The sequence below is a fragment of the Coptis chinensis genome, chromosome 2 (genome assembly GCF_015680905.1).
Source record: "Coptis chinensis isolate HL-2020 chromosome 2, ASM1568090v1, whole genome shotgun sequence".
NCBI lineage: Eukaryota > Viridiplantae > Streptophyta > Magnoliopsida > Ranunculales > Ranunculaceae > Coptis > Coptis chinensis.
Window position 1 is genome coordinate 92553324 of NC_141457.1, and position 20156 is coordinate 92573479.

A 20156-nucleotide genomic window follows, 5' to 3' on the forward strand; every position below is an offset into this window, starting at 1 on the left:
ATTTTATATGGGCCTACAGCCAATGGGGCCCATAAGTGAATTGATACAAGCAACAGCATTTTATTTTATTTTTTTGCCATTTAATGTGGCACAGTCAAATCTTCTATAGTCCAGATTCCAGAAAGCCCTAGAAAGACAAGGACATGAAGTGGGTGTTTGGTTCTCATTTTTTCAAAAAATTATTTTTTCTTAAAAAACACTTTTATGAAAAAGTATTTATTCTAAAAACAGTTTTTCAAAAGCCCTAGAAAGACAAATCACTAAAGGACATGAAGGCTAGAAAATTTTTATCATAAAACAAGTTTTGGGACCAAAAGTGTTTTTGATATTTTTTTTTTATTTATTTTTATGTTCCTAAGCTTTTGGCTAAATAGAAACACAGTGGGAAGTTTTGTATTGTAGATATTTAATGGGGTTCTGGAGAGAGAGAGAAGAGAGAGGAATTTTTTAGGAGGAAAAGAGTTTGGAGAAGATGAGATTGTTAAATTAAAAACGAGACAGACCAGCAAACGGGTCAAGTAACATTGTGGACCACCGCGTAGGCCCAATAAGCGTTACTTCGCTCACTTGATTATTAAAATAATATTGATATTTATAAAAAATAAAAATACTTTTACCTAAAATAAAAAAAGAAAAAAAACAAAAAAAAACAACAACGAACAAATGATATTTGATATTTGATATGTGTCAGTCTTATCCGTCTTCCACCTCCCTTAGGGTATAAAAGAGTATAATCGTATAAAGTATCATTTGAAACCAATCGTGGAACTAAAGTTGTGTTTGATAGCCCTATTTGCGATGACAAATGCAAATATTATGCACTATTCATTTGTTTGCAACTGTTTGAAAAGCTTTTCGGCCCATGACAAATATTATTTGGATTTGTCATAAGTTGTGATTTACCACTATTTTGATGGCAAAATTTACTATGGGGGGAGCTATGTAAATTTTGCCGCGACAAATTTGTATTGAAATTTGCCACAAAAAAAATTCGATTTCCTACCGACAAAAAAAAACCCCGATATCATCTCTCTAACAGGTTCGGAGGTATCTCTTCCCTTCTCTTCTTCTCTCCATAATCTCTACATCTCTATTTGATTGATTTGGAGAGGCCAAATTACTTTTCATCAATTTGCACGACAACTCAAGTACGTTAATCTCCCTTACTCTCTCATTCTATCTCTTATTCTTTGTTTATTCTTTTTCTTTAATTTTCATTTTTTTAGATCATTAGTTTAACATCTTTTAGGTTTTCTTTTAATTATTTTATAATTGATTAATAAATTGGAAGTTGTTTGACTAAATTCTCATTGTTATTCTCAAAACTGATTTCATGCTCATTCAAGTAAGTTTGAAAATTTAGCAAGTTTTTATGCTCTCAATGTGGGATCTCAATACAGACCTCTCACCAAATTAGAAATATCTAAAGTCAAATATTGAATGTCTAAATAATGCTTTCTACATTTTTGTTTAATTTAATAAGTAATTGGGTAAGTCATCAGATTTGGATTTATTGTAGTTGTTTTTGGTATAAAGCTATTTTTTCTCTCGCTTGTGTTAGTAATCTAGTTGGCATGCTTTTGATTGGGTTACGAATTTGGTTTCTTTACTGGTAAATTAACTTGTTGTCATTCTAGCTTTGCTCATTCCATGCTTTTGCTTTGTCTTATTTCGTCTCATGCATGATTGTCTATTTAATTAGGTAAAATGTCGACTGACGAAGAGCGTAAATTAGATGTGGTTACCATGATGCTAACAATCATGCAGGCTATTATGTGGTACCAATGGTATAGGAGAAATAAGCGGAGGGTTATAGTTCCTAGTGATAAGTACCTAAAATTGTATATTTTATATATAATTTTATAGACACTTTATAATATTATTTATGCTTAATTGCGTATTTTTAACGTAAAACCATACATTTGCTTTATTCCATGACATTATATACAATTTTTGGTCATAAAGGATTATTTGCATATATGTGCATGTCTTTGGAAAAGTCCAATGCAAAATATGTTTTATTAATTTGGTTTAATATTTTTTGTAGGAAATAAAGATGTTGGTCAAAGCCCAATCAAAGCCCGAGCCCATAAACCAAAGAGGATCATTTAGAAAATCAATAAGTGAGAGCTCATGGAATAAATTATGCTATCAAGAATGGAAGAAAATGTTAGAGAATTGATAATTATGGAAGGAAATCAAGAAAGGATAATTGCAACTACCACCATATATTCTTACTATTTTCACCACATTAAATATCTCAATTTCCATTAATTACTTATTTCCTAGATTTCATTATATCAAATCATTCCATAATACCTTATATCCTAGCCACCATATATTCTTCCATATCCTCACCATATTCTTGCCAATCACTCCATTCCTAATTCAAAACCATATTATTCCATTTTATCCTTTATTTGATTTCCAATTTATATTTCCTTCCTTCCTCATGCCTTGATAATATCTTATGTATTCCATTTCCTAAATTCTTTTATCTTATATTTTCTTCCTATATCCCAAAGATTATTTCTATTTTGTGTGAAGATATTATATACACAAAGATCTTGTTGGTGGAAGCTATAAATAGAGAAGAGAATTGGCATTGAGGGGAGACCCATTCTACACCCATTATATCTCCATTATAGTAGAAATTTTGCTTTGTAGTTTTAGTTCATTTAATTAGTGAGGGAGAGATATTAGAATGTGTACGTACTATTTTTCCGACGAGCAATAAAGTGATTTTAAGGTTGAATAAAATGGTGGTATTCTCTTACTCTTTTGATTACTCTGTTAGCATGATAGGGTAAAATCTTCACCCTAATGGTGGAAGATGAATCCCCTATCATGAAGGTATAGATTTAGTTTTATATTTCCAAGTTTTAATTCCCCATATCTTGTTGTTTTAATTATGTCCAATAATATTCTTCCAAAATAACTTAGAGAAAAATAGTCATGGGTTCTATCACCATTCGGGGTATTTTCCATTGTTTGTTCTTATCTAAGTCTATTTTAAAGTTTGGTTTTGATGTTTAATTATTTATCGTGGATGGTTTATGCTCCTCTATTATATGTGGTGATTTTCCATACATAGATAAATAAACGTAAATGCTTGAAGAAATGGAGGATTTATTTATTGAGATATTCTTTTAAATGTGACTAGCGTCCACAAAATGCTTACACTGAAAAATCATCTATTAAATTTACAACTAGTACGTGTTGGAGTTTATTTGATGAAATTTATAAAATAAAGGGGAATAAAAATAGGTGAAGTCATTCACCATTAGGATTTCTCATTAATTAAAATTTTGAAAGCCGGCAAAAATTTAGTTTAATTAGTTGATAAAATAGAAGCAAATTTTCATTCTTAGATTAAATTAGTTTGATAAAATAAAAAAAAAAAAAAAAATTGTTTTAAATCTTACGTACTTAGTTAGTTATTGGTTCATTAATTCTCTTCGCTCTAATTTCTCCATTTCAAGGTGTGGTTCAACTCTAACTTGCCACTATTCTTTTTAATTGTTGCAGGTTTGAAAATTATATTTATTGATTTGCAGATTCTAAACGACAAGAATTTGTGCAATTCACCTAGGGCCATCATTAAAAATTGGGATGCTCAGAGAAACATTGTTTTCACGCGAATGTTCAGGTGTAGTCAATTGAGAATGAGGATATTTACATTTGAACGTCTATGCACTCGATTGTGGGGTTATGGGTTAGTTGATAGTCAGTCTATTAAGGTTGAAGAACAAGTAGCCATTTTCTTACACACACTTGAGCACGATTTAAGGAATCGGACTTTTGAGGTTCAGTTTTTTAGATCGATCAATTGAAACAATTAACCGGTACTTCCACCGAGTCTTAAATGTATTGCTTAGGCTACATAGAGATGAGGTACGACCTGCCACCATGGAAAACTCTCTAGCCGACTGTGGTGGAACACCTAAACCTTGGCACCATTTTTTCCAGGTTTGTTAGCTATATATCTAATGCACATAATGTTAATTACTAATTCTTTTACTGATGATGCTATATTAATTAGGATGTTGTGGGTGCAATTGATGGCACTTACTTTGAAGCTTATATACCACCTCAAGATCAAGTTAGGTATTGTAATCGAAAGGGTCTGGTTACTCATAATGTCTTAGTGGCATGTACATTTGGTATGAGATTCACCTACATACTTACTAGTTGGGAGGGTTCCACCCATGATGGTCGTTTGCTGAGATGTGCAATGAGTTGGCCAGAGCATAAACTAACTGTACCACATGGTATGTATCCTTAAAACATTTCAAATCCCAACTGTTTTAGAGTATTATTAAAATTCAACAATCATTCTAATTAATTTTTTCACATAGATAAGTATTATCTCGCCGATGCTGGGTTCCCGCTATTTCCACACTTCCTTACACCATATCGTGCTGTAAGATATCATCTTAGTGACCAACAATGTAACTCTAGATACAACGGTGCCCGAAATGCAAAAGAAATGTATAACTTCTGTCATTCATCTTTATGGAATGTTGTTGAAAGGACAATTGGTGTGTTGAAGAAAAGATTTGCGTATCTTAGGCATGCTCCACACCATGACGTTGAGACACAAGCAAAGATAATTTGTGCATGCTGTGGATTGCATAACTTTTTGCTTGATAATAATGATGATATATGGGAAGAAGAAAGAGCGACTATTGAATAGGAAGGAAGTGAAAAAGTAGGCGATGATGTGGGGATAACCATGACTCCGAGTGATGGTTGGACAACGTGGAGAGATGGGTTGATGGCGAACATGTGGGAGCGTCGAGATGAACGAAATGGAGAAGAATAACTAGTGTGTTGTTAGCAATAGTGGTTTAACTTTATGTTTTTTGTTGTCGTTGTTTTGGCAATGCTGAATGATGTGTTTTGCTTATGGGATGCTTGTATTATTCTGGCTTATGGCTTTTGTTATTCTATATAACAGTATCTTCCTTATAGCCTTTCTTATATTAGTAACTCTTTGATTAGATTTGTGTATGAATATCTTAACTTTGTTTTGGTTTCAGGTCCTACACTACGAAGTTCACTGTTACATTTTTGGTTTCGTGTCAATATAGAGCATTGATTATCATATTAATCTCCTTTGGTTTATTATATTCAGAACAATGTCACATAACAATGCTATAAGCCAAGCACCACGTCCTCCACCCCCACCTCTGCCAATTCCAGAAGCTCCTCAGGGGAAGCATCAAATACGTTGGAATGATGGACAAGGTCCTTGTCGGAACTTTGTTTGACATCATTACTGTTCTAGGGAAGGGTTCTCAGAATTCTAATGTTTCCAAGAAAGATACTCTAGTTCAAGTTGTAAGTGTGTAGTGGTAACCAATTCTGGTTCTCAAAACATGGAATGGATGAATGTGCGCTCTAGGCTAAGGACATTAAAGGGTGCCTACATAGTTGCTAGCCTAGAGTGGCTTCTCCTTTAACCATCAAACTAAGTGCATTCAGGCTGATGTCGATGTATGGGAGAGGTATATTCAGGTAAATGATCTTGATTTAGCCATTTTGTATATATTTTGCTTTAATATATTTAATATATTTGTCATTAAAGGGAAGCTAGCTTCCTAGAGGACTTACAGTGAGTCACATTATCATTGTAGGCCCACCTAGCCGCATCAAGTTATAAAACCAAGTGGCTTCAATACTATGAGATGTTTGACTTCATATATGGAAAAGATTCTGCAAATGGAGGTGGAGGCTTTAATGTGCATGATACTGATGCTATACCTATATTGGATGGTAAGTTAAGCGAAATGTTTTTTTTATTTGTGGTCTTCCTTTATGCGATAAGATACTACTAAGCTAATAACTATGTTGTGTGTTTAATTTAATAGATGAAACTGATGATAATGACCCCGTTAATGTAAATGAATATGTTGACAATACTGGAGATGCTACCCAAGGCTCAGGAGTGAATGTGGAAGAAGAATCACCGTGTCAAAATTCGAATGGGCAAAAAAAAAAAAAAAACCGTAGATGTGAACGACGAGAAGATAGCTAAGACATTCGAACATCTTGCAGAGGCTGCTAAGGCAATGGCAGACAATTTGAAGTGACCTCTTAGCATGATGCAGAAAGTTCATGATGCCTTGAAAGGTCTCGAGTTGTCTAAATAAAATTTTAAGCTTGGAATGACCTTCCTTTGGAAATAGCCCAAACATGGGTGAAATCTTTTTGAGTTTTGATGATGAAGATCTTAGGAGGGAGTGACTTTTGGACAACCTTCCAGTGGCTTACGACATTTCTTTTGGATTTTTGCTATTATGGTACATGTGATGCACTTGTCTGGTTTAAGACATTTCTTTTGGATTTTTGCTACTATGGCTAGCTAATTAGGTACCCAAGCTTATCAATCCATTTTAACGTGTTACTTTACCATTTTTTTTTTTCAATTTGTCTTTTTTGGTTTATATTCTTAAATGTTGTGTGAGGGGACTACAAAATATTATTTCTATGTGACTTTGTCACTAATTAGCTTCCTTACGACAGATTTGTATGTTCATTTTCAATAGAAAACTACGCTTCCCACAAAACAGATCGATGAAGGAGTAGCAATGATAGGAGTAGCGGATTGGAGAAGTTTCTAAAACTCAGGAAGGGGGCTGCATGTTTCTTGTTGAATGCTCTCAGAACTAGTTTAAGGCATCTCTTTTGAATTTTTTTGTAAAGCACCAGTTCTTGTACTTACGGTTGATTTATAAAAGTTTGACATGCCTGTATAAATTCTATATTTTGCTTTTGTTATAAATGTCTAACAACACCAATTTAAAGTTACTGGCCTACTAGTTGAAAGTTTGAATCTAGATCTCGTGTATGTTTAACGACTTGTATGTTTGTATGTTCCTTTGTATCATTTTCCATGTTGTTTGTTTGTTTGTTTTTTTTTTGACAGCTCGCTTTATCGATTGCTATGAACGAGCTTTGACAGCTCGCTTTATCTTACCGTCAATGGAGAGAATGGAACAATATTTAGTCCTATTGTTGTGCTTTAAGACTAAATATGTGGAGAGCAGGACCAGGAATGAGTATGAAACCAGTTGTACATCCCAAAGTTGAGAGGGACTTGAGGAATAGTTTGGATGGTAAGTAGCCTTCTAGTTAATTAGACCTAGCTTGATATTAGTGTTTGGTGCTGATTGTGTTAATTTATTGTGGTTCTTTTCTTTAACATGTTCTGAAAGTTGTTAGTAAACACATATTTCTGTATTGCAGCTATTTAGAGACAATGAAGCCGCGACACTTGCTTCCAATGAGGAAAATAAAATAACTAGTTCTGATACAGATTTGTTGGACAAATGCAAGAAAGTCAATCTTGATTCAAAGAGTATGCATGGTCAGAGGATTATCTTCACGATTCTAAGGAGGGAATGTACAAAGAAATTTCTTGTATGCGAGGAGGATGACTTTCTGTGCTTTATGGTTATGGCACTCCATGACATGCAATTTTGGACTTCACCAGCTTGTCTCGGATATGCCTCAACCATAAGAGTGGGTACAACTCTTTCGGGTTTGTCTCATCTGGTAGATTGACTATACGCCTTAATAATTAATACGTTCAACTTGACAATCTCACGCATAAGCTCCTTAGGCATAATTACTTCCTCACACGTACTTGGCAGTCTCAAAAGTATGCTCTGCATGTAGCTCTGTGTCTGGTAACTTTGATACCTGGGGTGGGGGAAAAGGGGCAAGTTAGAACACAAAATAAGAAGAGTCTGAAGTAGAAGATTGAGTGGAATTACAGAATGGTTATTTCAATGGAAATCACTTCAGAAACTCACATTGTCTTTGCTTTATGGTGTGTTTTTGTTCTTGTATTATTTTTTATCCATTACTGAAATGAGTGCCCGAGTACATCATACAGGGGGTTTCATTACTGAAGGCGTTCATTGCAGTTGCTATTCAGGTTATAACTCGGAACGGTGAAGGACTTGTATCAAATGTGGTGTATGCGTTACTTGGTGTTCCTGCAATGTCAAGGGTAATTATTTATCTTTTTGTGGATATTATCTTCGTATTTTTTGATTGGTGCTGCAAAATATCTTCGTGCTGATTTATTTTCATCATTAATTATGATTTCTTCTTTTGCTATTTCTTTTGTGTATGCACGCAGTGACATATAGGCTGTTTAGAAGTAATATTTCCTGAAGCATTTAGGTTTTGTGTCTTAGCAATTTATATTAGCTTGCGTTGCCACTACTAAGCCCAAATGGAGATGTGCTGTATAACTTTTATGACCAGAGTAACACTCAAGAACACAACATGGACCTATCTAAGGGATCTTTAAGATGCCCCCAATTTCAAATTCTCTCACCTAGGAATGTAGATTGAGAGAACAACTCTCCCCCCTCCCGGACAGACACTTTGTAACTTTTGTGAGTCAGCTAACAATTGTTTTTGGTCAACAGTTGGACAAGTGTATGGATTTAAGATATGAGAAGACTTGGAGGTTAGAGGCTGATTTTCTCGTGATTATGAGGATCTTCCTCACAAAAGTTAATTCAGTTTGGAAATCTTTTGCCTTGTTAAGAAATCTTTTGCCTTGTCAATAGAGAACAAGTACGTGAGAGTCTTGAATGCTTTTCTTAATACTTACCATTCATTTTTGTTTTTCTCTTGGTAAAGTACTAATGATCATACATGGATCCGTATTTTTTTACACTCGTAGATACATCTGGACTCATCCATAAATGCCCATACATGAATCTACACGAGATACATCTAGATTTACTTTGACACATTCTAGACTATTCTTCTTGGGACTGAACACAAAATACAAATGCACTTATCCTACCTATATTAATATCCGTTTCTCCCAAGAGGCTCATAATGAGCCACATCAGCATAGTTTTTAAAATAGTCCCTATTTAAAAAATAATTACTTGCCTTCTTACCAAACTAATCCTGAATTTGGCATGCTGTCTAATTTAATATAAATTAAAATTGTCTTTTCATGTGTTATGTTAAAACAAAAAACAAAACTACGCATTATTTCATTATTTCAAATGTACGCATGATGAAAAAAAAACAAATTTTAAAAAACAATGGATTAGTTAATTGATATGTATTAGTTATTGGATATGGATATATATTAGTTAATAGATATGGATATGGATTAGTTAATGGATCATGATATGTATTAGTTATTGGATATGGATATGTTAAAACAAAAAACAAAGCTACCCATTATTTCATTATTTCAAATGTACGCATGGGATGAAAAAAAAAAAATTCTTAAAAACAATGGATAATAGTAAGCTTGGCCATAGGACATGCAGATTAGCTAGTACTTTATAGTAACTACAAATTACTATTTCGACATATAAAGAAAAATTTGACACATTCCCTGTATATTAGAGCTCTGCACTAGGACACCTTTCTTTTTGTAATGAAATTATAACCATTTAGTACCACGGAAGTTTCACTTTTTTTTCTAAATGGTATCCGAACTTTGAAACTCGCCTATTCGTACCACAAATTTTCAATTTGTTTCAATTTAGTACATCAGTTAATTTTCCGTCTAATTTTACTAACGGCGTTAGTACCATTCACAGTTAACACTATTCACGTTTTCACTATTCATGTGAACAGTATTTTTTTCAAAATTCAAATTTAAAAAAAACACTATTCACATGAACCGTGTTTATCACTATTCACGTGAATAGTGATTTTTTTTTTTTTTCCAATCTTAAAACTTAAAAATTATTTTTAAGATTGGTTAAAGTTTTTTTTAAATCACTATTCACGTGAATAGTGATTTTAATCAAACTTAAAAATAAATTAATTTTTAAGATTGATTAAAAGAAAAACATACACACACACTTCACGTGAATAGTGTTGTGAATAGTGATTTAAAAAAAAAATCTTTAACAAAACTTAAAAATTAAGGTTAATTTTTAAGATTGGATTATTTTTTTTTAAAAAATCACTATTCACGTGAATAGTGAATAGTGAAACGTGAACAGTGTTTTTAAAAAAAAATCTTTAATCAATCTTAAAAATTAATTTATTTTTAAGTTTTAAGATTGAAAAAAAAAATCACTATCCACGTGAATAGTATTTTTTTTCAGAATTTGAATTTTTTGAAAAACACTGTTCACATGAATAGTGTTTTTGGTTTTTTTAAAAATTTGAATTTTTTGAAAAAACACTGTTCAATATTTTCACATGAATGGTGAAAATATTGTTCACGTGAATAGTGCTGTGTGAATAGTGCTAACCGTGAATAGTACTAATGACGTTAGTGAAATTGGACGGAATTAGACGGAAAATTAACTGATGTACTAAATTGAAACAAATTGAAAATTCGTAGTACGAATAGGTGAGTTTCAAAGTTCGGATACCATTTAGAAAAAAAAAAAAAAAAAGTTCGTGGCACTAAATAGTTATAAACTCTTTTGTAATCTTTAATTAAAGGTGAGATTTTCTAGAAATCCATAGACCATGAATATATCTGTAGCAAGTAGTCTTGCGGAATTTTGACCTAGAACTGTAAGAAATTTAGAGACGACTGGAGGACTCTTCTTGATGGTCTACAGGGTATCAAAATCTTAATTTCCTTAAAGATGTTACTGTCGTTAGATGCTTAGATACCTTAATTTCCTTAAGGAATAGACATAAAGAATCTAAATATCTACTCTCCCGACCGTGCTTCACTCCACCTGCACTTACTACACGCTACGAGTTGGCCTTATTAAACCCTACCATATCTTCGCAGATCGGAATCTTGGGTCGAATCTTGTTGTGCAGATTGCAAGCTTTGTAACGCTGCCTCGAATTTGAATAATATTGTTTGTTGACCAACAAAACATTTGTAGCCCTTGTCTTTATTTAGTGGAAGCAACCTGATAGGATCTAGATCCTATATAGAACAATTGATCGCTTGATTGGTCGATCCACCACCTTTGATCTTTTGATTAGAAGATCTAACTACCAAACCTTGAGGTTTTAAAAGAGATATTATTTATTATCCCCTGTATTACAACCTAAAGCAACCTTATATAATGGTTGAGATATGCTAAATAAGGAATCCTATTATATTAGGAATCTAATAATAAGGAAACTACTAAAATAAATATATGCCTATTGAACACGGTTTGCATGCATAGACCTAGTGGTCATGGTGCGTGTCGCACTGGCTGAGTTAGGGTTCCCAACATCCCCTCGCCCTTGAGAAGAGGCTTGTCCGCAAGCCTTAAACGATGGATAACGGTTCTGAATAGTAGCAGCATCTTCCCAAGTAGCTTCTTCAATTGAAAAACTATCCCACTGAATTAACCACTGTAACTCGGAGCCTTGGTATCTTGAGTCCAATACTGCCATTGGTACCCAGCTAATTTCATCTGCATGTACTGGTAACTCTGTAGAAACAATTGTTCTTGCTCCCAATGATTGCTTTAATGCCGAAACATGGAACACGGGGTGTATTTTGCATGTAGTAGGTAGATCCAATTTGTAGGCAACTGTACCAATTCTGCTTACTATTGGAAATGGCCCATAGAACTTTGGAGAAAGTTTTGAATATGATTGCATTGCTGCGGTGCTTTGTCGATATGGCTGGAGGCGTAAATATACCCAATCATTCACTGCAAACTCCCTTTCTGTTCTTTTAGCATCTGTATAAATCTTCATTCTGTTTTGAGCTTCAGCCATGTTGGACTTGAGTAGTTGAAGTGTGCGGTCTCTGTCTCTTAAAGTAATATCGACTGCATGAACTGCTGTTGAGCCTGGTAAATGGGCTAAAATGGAGGGTGGTACACGACTGTAGACTGCTTCAAATGGAGTCATTTTAATTGCTGAGTGATACGTGGTATTATACCACCATTCGCCCAAGGAAGGTAAGTCACCCAAGTGCTTGGGCGTTCACCGCAAAGCATCTCAAATAACATTCTAATGTGCGATTTGTGGCTTCCGGTTTGTCCATCCGATTGAGGGTGATAGGCGAACTGCGACACGGTTGTGTTCCTTGTGAACAGAAAAAGCTTCCCGAAGGTCTTGATGAAAATCGGATCTCTATCAATCGACTATTGAGCGAGGTGGCCCGTCGCGGTTTAACTATGTCTCGGATGAAAACATTAGCAATAGAGCTTGCGGTGTAAGGATGTGCTAGGGCTTTGAAATGCGATATTTACCGAAATCCGTCTACTACCACAAGAATAACTGCTTTTGTTGAGGGACCGTGGAAGGCCTTCAATAAAATCCATGGATATATCGAGCCAAACGTCATCAGGAATAGGTAATGGGTTGAGGGTGCCAGGAGGAGAGATTGCTTCAGCTTTATTCTTTTGACATGTCACACATTGTGCTACAAAATTCTTCACTGCCGCTTTCATTCCTTGCCAGTAGAAACATGTTTGCAGTCGTTTGTAAGGCACGTAAAATCCTGAGTGTCCCGCTGCTGGGGTAGCATGAAACTCAAAGAGAATGTTGTCGCACCATGCAGAAGTAGGGGCAACCACTATGCGTCCTTTATAACGCAAGATGCTTTGATCAAACGTAAAAAACTTACGTGCTGAGGAGTTGGCTTGGATAGCTGTAATGATTTTTTTCATTGCTGGATCGTTGGTGCATTCTTCACTGATGTCAGCAATGCCTTCAAAGTTTGGAGTAGATAACGCAAATAGAGTATTTTCGAGAGAGAGTCTTGAGAGAGGATCAGCTGCTTTATTGAGGTTGCCTGCACGATAGCAGATTTTGTAATCGTAGCCAAGTAACTTTGAAACCCATTTTTGCTGCTCTAATGTAGAAAGCCGCTGCTCTTGAAAATATTTTAAGGTACGATGATCTGTGAAAACTTTGAAATGTCTGCCAAGTAAGTAAGGTCTCCACTTGTGGACTGAAGCGATTACTGCCATCATCTCTTTATCATAGATAGGTAGAGTAAGATTTTTCCCTGCCAGAGCTTTACTAAAATATGCTAAGGGTCGTCCTTGTTGCATAAGGACTGCGCCTAAGCCAGAGCCACAAGCATCACATTCAATAGAGAATTCGAGTGAGAAATCAGGGAGTGCTAAGACTGGTGTTGTGGTCATTGCGACTTTGAGATTGTTGAACGCTTCTGTAGCTTCAACCGTCCACTTGTACGAGTCTTTCTTGAGTAATTGTGTTAACGGTGCGCTTATTTTTCCATAATCTTTAACAAATTTCCTATAATAACCTGTCAAGCCAAGAAATCCCGTAATCCTTTGGGAGATGTAGGTCTTGGCCGGTTTGTCCAGCAAATTGATTTTTGTCATTGTCAACTCGATACACCTAAGGCCCCAATGATATGTCCTAGGTAATTAAATTGAGGTTTGAGCAAACGAGCATTTAGAAGCCTTGACAAACAACGATGTTTTCGTAGAATTTCCATGACTGCAGTGAGGTGCTGCAAGTGAGTCTCAAGAGATTTGCTGTAGACCAATATATCATCGAAAAAGACCAGAACAAACTTCCGTAAATAAGGTCGAAACAACTCGTTCATTAAGCTTTGGAAGGTCGATGGTGCATTTGAAAGTCCGAAGGGCATCACAAGGAATTCATAGTGTCCATCGTGTGTACGAAAAGGCTGTCTTATGTATATCTCCCTCATGGACCCTTATTAGGTGATATCCAGCCCGAAGATCTAATTTGGAGAATATTGTTGCACCGTTGAGCTCATCTAACAGTTCATCCACGATAGGAATAGGAAATTTATCTTTAATGGTTATGTTGTTTAAAGCTCGGTAATCAACACAAAGTCTCCAAGATCCATCTTTCTTCTTAACTAATAACACTGGAGATGAAAACGGGCTAACGCTTGGGTGAATGAATCCTGTATCTCTCAGTTCTTGCACTATCTTCTCGATTTCTGTCTTTTGAAAATGTGGATATCTATAAGGTCTAACACTAACAGGATTGGAATTATCTATCAATGGAATTCTATGGTCGTGTGAACGTGAAGGTGGCAGTGCTGGAGGAATACCAAATATATCTTGAAAACATAATAAAACTGCCCTGATAGCCTCGTTTTCTGAATGTGGTAATGTCACCTCTGTGTGCTTCGACTCAGCTGTATGTAGTGATAGTAGAAATCCATGTTGTTCCTGTTGTAAAGCCTTGCGCATATTTGGGCCATCGATCAAATGGGCTATTGGAGATCCCGTCCCAATAACTGTGTAGAACTGGTCCTTGCTGGTAAACTGCATAACGAGTTGTTTGAAGTCCCAAGTGATTCGACCTAGTGAGCATAACCATTGTGTGCCCAATACAACGTCACATCCTTTAATGTCTAAAACACATAAATTTGTAGTGAATATGTAACCTTGAAGGTTGAGCGTGACGTTCAAACACGAGCCATGGCATTGTAAAAATCCTCCATTAGCAATCATTACAAAGAACGCCTGCGTTTTGTGTGATAGAAAGTCCGCAGCTGCGAACTACGCTTGGGTGTATGAAATTGTGGGTAGACCCTGAGTCCATAAGGACTGATAAGGGCTTACTTTTGCAGTAAACTATAGCACGCATCGTAGTTGAGCTCATGGTGCCTGTGAGAGCATATAGTGAGATTTCTACTGCTCCATCATCTTGTGGCTCGTTTGTGGTTGCATCATGATATTCTTCATCATAGACTGGTATGCACGCGTCCATAAGTAAGAGTTGAGGCTTTTGACAGATGTGACCCGGCTTGTATATTTCGTCACAGTTAAAACAGAGGCCTTTAGCACGCCTTTCTTGTTGTTCTGCCCAAGAGAGTCTTTTAACCCCTGTAGGAAGTGAACTTGTAGTGGCATTAGGTTTAGTGGATGGCTGTGGAATAGGGGGTCGATGGTACAGACGGTTAGGAGGTCTGTTGGTGCTGTGAGATAATGATGTGTTTGTGGTTTTGATTGCATCCTCGTGTTTGAGTGCAAGGTCAATACCATGACTAAGGCTTAAAGGATTGTGAATACGAACTCCAGCTTGAATCTCAGCTTTTAACCCGGACACAAAAAGGCTAACCTGATGTTGATCTTGAATACCAGGTACAAGGTTTATGAGAGTCTCAAAACTGGTAATATATTCGCGAACGGTACCTTCTGTGAGCTGAGTTAGTTTGGACAAAGAGCTGATGGGATCAATATGCTTCCCCGGAGCCAAATCTTTTTACACGAGACGAAAAAACTGTCTCCAAGTAAGTTCGCCGAGGGACTGATTTAGCCACCGATACCATGCTATTGCGTCTCCCTTAAGATGGATAGACGCCATTATCACTTTCTGCTCCTCAGAAATAGGGTATAAAGTGAAGAATTGCTCCGCCTGGAATAGCCAACTCTCTGGGCCTTCTCCCTCAAATCGGGGAAAATCAAGGCGTAACGGCCGACCTTGGATGATGGGTTGTTGGTGCTGTTTTGCTGAATTGGGGATTAGTGTTAGATGGATTTGGGTTGAAGGAGTTCTCGTTGGGGTCATCTAACTTTGCTAAGAGGCGCTGCATGTTGGTGGTTAGGTCGTTGAGGAGGGTGGTGTGGTTGGTGAGCGTGGTGGTGTTGTTGTCAATAGCAGTGGTATGATTTTATGAGAGTGGTGTTATGGCGGCCGAAGTTCTTCTTCGAAGTTCTTTCACTGTCATGATGATGAAACCCGAAAAAAAATCGAACCTTGCTCTGATACCAGATGATAGGATCTAGATCCTATATAGAACAATTGATCGCTTGATTGGTCGATCCACCACCTTTGATCTTTTGATTAGAAGATCTAACTACCAAACCTTGAGGTTTTAAAAGAGATATTATTTATTATCCTCTGTATTACAACCTAAAGCAACCTTATATAATGGTTGAGATATGCTAAATAAGGAATCCTATTATATTAGGAATCTAATAATAAGGAAACTACTAAAATAAATATATACCTATAGAACACGGTTTGCATGCATAGACCTAGTGGTCATGGTGCGTGTCGCACTGGCTGAGTTAGGGTTCCCAACACAACCATCTGCGCGCAGGACACTACACAACTACCACTCACATTTTATATTATATATCAAGCAGTGGAGTGGTAAATCATCCCATACAATGGAGTTTTTGAAAAGTGGTGGTTAGAATCATACTAGTTGTAATTATGGTTGGCTACATTTCTTATTTTCAGGTGTAGGCTTTGCCGGCTGAATACTTAAAGCAGGGGGAAGCTGATACTTTGGTTCCAATGTGGATGAAAACCCTTGCCAGTGCTGCCACTGATTACCTAGACAGCAAGAGCCGCGATGGAGTTAGGGATCACAATGGACATATGCAAGGCAAAGGGGGAAGAATATTAAAGCGTATAATCCGAAACTTTGCAGACACTCACCGTAGTGTCTCCCGTCTAATTACATGACTAAATCAGTAGATGACAGTGGATAGTTATTGTTTGGTATGGTAGCGGCCCAACTTGAAGCTTTGTGCCCTCAGAGGGACTCTGCGGTCACAGATGGCACATACAAAATATTAACCTTGTATAAAGGTCCACGGCAAGTTGTTGAGCAATTTAAGAATATAGTATGGGAGTCTCTTTATAATATTGATTTGTCCGTTTTCTGTGTCTTCTTTTTCTGTCTGTGTAAGGAAATCAGGACTTTATGTATTAACTAAAACTCTCCTAATTTATAGACAGTCTACAGAGAGAGTGCTAGTAGCTTGCCTCTTGGACTCACATCTGCACACAGAATATAAGAACTGAGAGTGATACACAATTTCATATTTAGATTGACGTCGAAGCGCATGATCATTCTTGAAGAACTGGTTTTTTTGATAAGCAAAATAAGGAAGAAATTACAAGAAACAAGTTACAGCAGATATATTGGTGATGGAATTTCACCTTACAATAGAATACAACGATACAAACTAAAGCAGCAATACACACCCTCCCTATATACCAAACAGCAGCAAAAATGAAGAGTACTACTAGACTCTCAATTAATAATTTCTCGAAGAGGAAAACTTCTTCCGCATCCTTGTATCCTTGTAACCATAGCATCCTCAGTTTGAAAGTTCAACTCATTTACAACACATGAGATTTGAATTTGGTGAAGTAAGGAGAGTGGCTATAATTTTTCAAATCTTAAATATTTTAAAAACACAAAAAATAAAAAAAATAAATGAAATATTTGCCGCGGCAAATTTGGACAATCAAACAGCAGCAAATAGTTTGCAAATCAGGGCAAATAATATTTACCATGGTATCATCAAACAGTGACAAATTTAAATTTGCCACAAATTATTTGCAATTGTCACATAACAAATTTACTAGTGGCAAATGGAGATTGAAGATGAAAACAAAGAACAAATAACAAGTTTGATTGAAATAGAGAAAAAGAAATAACAAGTTGATTGAAATAAATTAAAACAACAAAATATTAAAAACATGAATTGAAAAACAAGACAAGAAAATAAATAAACTAAATGGTTTGGATCCTAAGACAATGGATGAGTTATCTCTCCCTTGCTTTTTGTTTATATACCCCTACTTTTACTAATTACAGATTTGCCCTCCTCCATTACAAACTAGACACCTCACCCCGTTCATTTTTTGGTACCTTCTTGACCAAGGTAGATTTAGGGAGAAGTCTTCATAATTTGAAATAAAGGTCTCCATCTTTGGTCTTCTGATTTGAGGACTTTGACCGTTGACTTTGATTTTTTCAGTACTTTTTCATAGCAGTTACTGGTCTTTATAATAAACGTGATTAAGGTTCTTTTTGGTGTTAAGACACAATTTTTATGATAAGCGGTCTACAATACTCCTTAACCTAAAAAGGTAGTAAAAACTATGAATTGTCTTTTTATTAAGCGTAAGAGAGACTGTAATGCAGTAATATACGGATAATAAAACGCACATTTGGAAGCTGATCATCTGTCTGTAGAGCGGTCAAAGCACTTGTACCCCTTATGTTGGATGATGTAACCTAAAAAGACACACTAAGTAGTTATTGGCAAAAGTTTGTTAGTCATATAAGCTTCTAAATATTGATAACGTGCACAACCAAAAATACGTAACTTAGAGTAGGATGGGGACTTCCCATAGAGACGGGAATGAGGTAATGACCACTGAACAATAGGAGACGGGAGTTGGCTGATGAGATAAACTGCAGCAGAAACTGCATCAACCCCATGAGTTAAAGGACATGACTAGTGAACAAAAGAGTAATAGCCATATCGGCTATGTGGCAATGTTTTTTATTTTTTATTTTTTAATTTAATTTAATTATTATTTTTTTAAAACCATTATGTTTTGTACTTTGGGCATATGTTGCGTGGTGTTCTGACAACAGTGTGGGTTTTTGGGGCAGTTTATCCAATGCAGCTGGTTTTCAGGTCTCACCGTTAAAGATGATCTAAAAGATGCTCTAATAAGGAACCAAGATTTGAGTTTAAGTAAACATAAGTACCGTTGTACCAAGAATTCAAGATTGAAATTTATTCAAACCAAACTAGTACGTATACAATAAGAATAGTAGTTTATTCTAGTTGCGTACGGGTTAGAACTTCCTTGATAATTTTATCCAAATTCACATAAGAAGATCCACCAGGTTTTGCTGAATCTTCAGCACTCTTCTTCCACACCATAGCTTGTTTCTTCATTCCCTTACCCTTTTCACCTTCCATCAACTCTCTCACAAGTCCCTCGACATCATCCCTTTTAACATTATAATCTATCTCCATACCAATACCAAAATTAACACAAGCATTCCTGCTGTTTGTTTGTTGATCACCAAAGAAAGGCCAACTAAGAACTGGAACACTACCACATATTGCATCCATAGTCGAATTCCAGCCACTATGCGTTAAGAACCCGCCAATGGAAGAGTGCACGAGGACTTGTTCTTGCGGACACCAACCTGATATCAAACCCCTCTCTGCAGTCTCCTCCGTAAACTGTGGTGGCAAAATTGCTGCTTCGCCGATGACAAGATCAGGTCTAATGACCCACAAGAAAGGGTGTTTGCTATTAGCTAGTCCCCAAGCAAATTCATTGAGTTGTTGCGAAGTCATAACCGTGGTACTACCAAAATTAACATAAACAACAGAGTTCAGTTCTTGAGTATTAAGCCATGGAATGCAATCTTCATTTTCTTTCCACAGATTGGATCCCACCGATCTCAATTGGGTGTTCTGTGGAAGTTGCTCAAGAAGCAACGGAAGAGGGCCCATTGTATAAATAGGAGGTAGTAGACATCTCATTGCTTCTAAAACACTGTTCTCTAAGGCATCAAATGTGTTGAAAATGATTGCGGAAGCCTTAGAGGCGCTTTGCACTTGTTCATCGATATAATTGTGCAGGGTTTGATCATCATCCCAAAAGGAGCTCGGAAGATCTTTTAGTCGGATATCCCTTACACCAGGGATCGAGTCGATAGGCTTGTTGAGATACCCATCTGTTAAATCACTCTTATCTATCAAGTCCAGGAAAAAGGAAATATCAGTAAAGATTCGCTTTGAGTTCAAATAATACTAGACAAAAACGAAAAAATTAACCAAGGTTTTGATATATATACCTTTTACGGGGACAAGTCCTTTTTCAGCTAGGTGTTGACAATGAAGATAAATCATCAAAACACAAGCACTCACTGGGCATAACAGAACACTTGGGATACCATGTTCTTTAGCTGCTTCCAGTGGGAAGCTCATGAATATATCGGATATGATGCATGTAACTGGAGGGATATCTGCTGATGCTTTGTTAAGCTTGGCAATGAGGTTGAGAAATGGGCCTAGAAAGTTCTTCGTCGTGGAGACGCGAAGGGCTAATATGTCTTTACCGACATTGATATCAGATACAGCTAGACCATCTGGGATGGTTTCGAATTGGAAGTCTGGCAAGCCTTTGAGTGAATCAGGTCCTCTAGATTTCAATATCCTTTGATGGTTGTATTCCGTGTTTACAAAGGTGATGTGAAAGCCTTTGCAGTGTAGAAGTTTTGCAAATTTAAGCATGGCAATAATATGACCTTGGAATGGTATTGGTATGCAAACCGCATGAGGCTTCGTAGCTGCTAAAGAAGACATCATTTCCCTTCTTAGTGCAGAGGGAGGTGTCAGAGGAGCTCTTTCTATCCTCTACACTTAAATGAGAATATGATGAATTTTATTGATTCCATTCCATCCTCTACACTTAAATGAGAATATGATGAATTTTATTGA

The 20156-nt window shown here is 36.2% G+C and overlaps 1 protein-coding gene and 1 long non-coding RNA gene across 2 annotated transcripts; one reads left to right on the forward strand and one right to left on the reverse strand.

Annotated features, from left to right (window-relative positions):
• The first annotated feature begins 7902 nt into the window (after nt 1–7902).
• Nucleotides 7903–16559, forward strand: LOC147518994 (uncharacterized). The gene is made up of 2 exons (XR_015214172.1): nt 7903–8020; nt 16126–16559. It is a non-coding gene; the product is annotated as an uncharacterized LOC147518994 (long non-coding RNA).
• A 1846-nt stretch (nt 16560–18405) lies between these two features.
• On the reverse strand, nt 18406–20122 carry LOC147518995 (7-deoxyloganetin glucosyltransferase-like). The gene is made up of 2 exons (XM_086590668.1): nt 19511–20122; nt 18406–19408 (listed from the first exon to the last, which is right to left on the reverse strand). The coding sequence occupies exons 1-2, from the start codon at nt 20022–20024 to the stop codon at nt 18474–18476; spliced, it is 1449 nt and encodes a 482-aa protein (XP_086446794.1). The 5' UTR covers nt 20025–20122; the 3' UTR covers nt 18406–18473.
• Between the last annotated feature and the right edge of the window lie 34 nt (nt 20123–20156).